A 638-nucleotide genomic window follows, 5' to 3' on the forward strand; every position below is an offset into this window, starting at 1 on the left:
TTATGAATCTGGAAACCCAAAGAAGTAACAAGGTACTTGGATGGTGTAGTACTGTGGAGGGCTGGGGCTGAGGCAGCTGCAGTTTGGGTACAGGCTGCAGGCTGCCTGGGAGCACTGTGCCTCCACCGCACAGAGGTAGGTGGCTGCGTCCTCCAGCTGGGAGGCTGTGATGTGTAGGGTACTATACCGCTCCTTAGAATTCACTGTGGAACTCATCCTTTCATTCTTCTTCATCCCTGAAGCTATGAAAAACAGCCTGGTGAGGCTGCCTCCGGGATTCTGCTGGAACCACTGCACACTGTTCACCGTGTTCGAAAAATTGCACCACAGAGTAGAGTTGGCTCCCTCCTGGAGGCTCAAGACTGAAGGACTCTGCTCCACCTTCACTCCCCTCACCCCTGCTTGGAAAGAGAGAGAAGCAAACACATATGATGTCACGGATGGGGTTTCCAGACCAGGAAAGTATCTCAGGAAACACCTGAGGATGTAGGACCATCTAGGAGCTCCAGGTCAGCTTTCCTCCCCTCCCTCCCACTGACAGCTGTGGACACTCCCCAGTTCCCTATCTGGGATGACCCCGACTCACAGCAAATCTGGACCCACAGAAACCCCAGAAGGGCTCCCCATTTTCTCTTCAT

At 53.6% G+C, this 638-nt stretch overlaps 1 gene segment (V, D, J or C); it reads right to left on the reverse strand.

The window, feature by feature from the left end:
* Nucleotides 1-638, reverse strand: LOC129622035 (T cell receptor alpha variable 22-like). The segment is given in 2 exon segments: nt 1-398; nt 587-638. Coding segments are annotated over 2 exon segments (450 nt in total).

This window comes from Bubalus kerabau, chromosome 10 (genome assembly GCF_029407905.1).
Source record: "Bubalus kerabau isolate K-KA32 ecotype Philippines breed swamp buffalo chromosome 10, PCC_UOA_SB_1v2, whole genome shotgun sequence".
Taxonomy (NCBI): domain Eukaryota; kingdom Metazoa; phylum Chordata; class Mammalia; order Artiodactyla; family Bovidae; genus Bubalus; species Bubalus kerabau.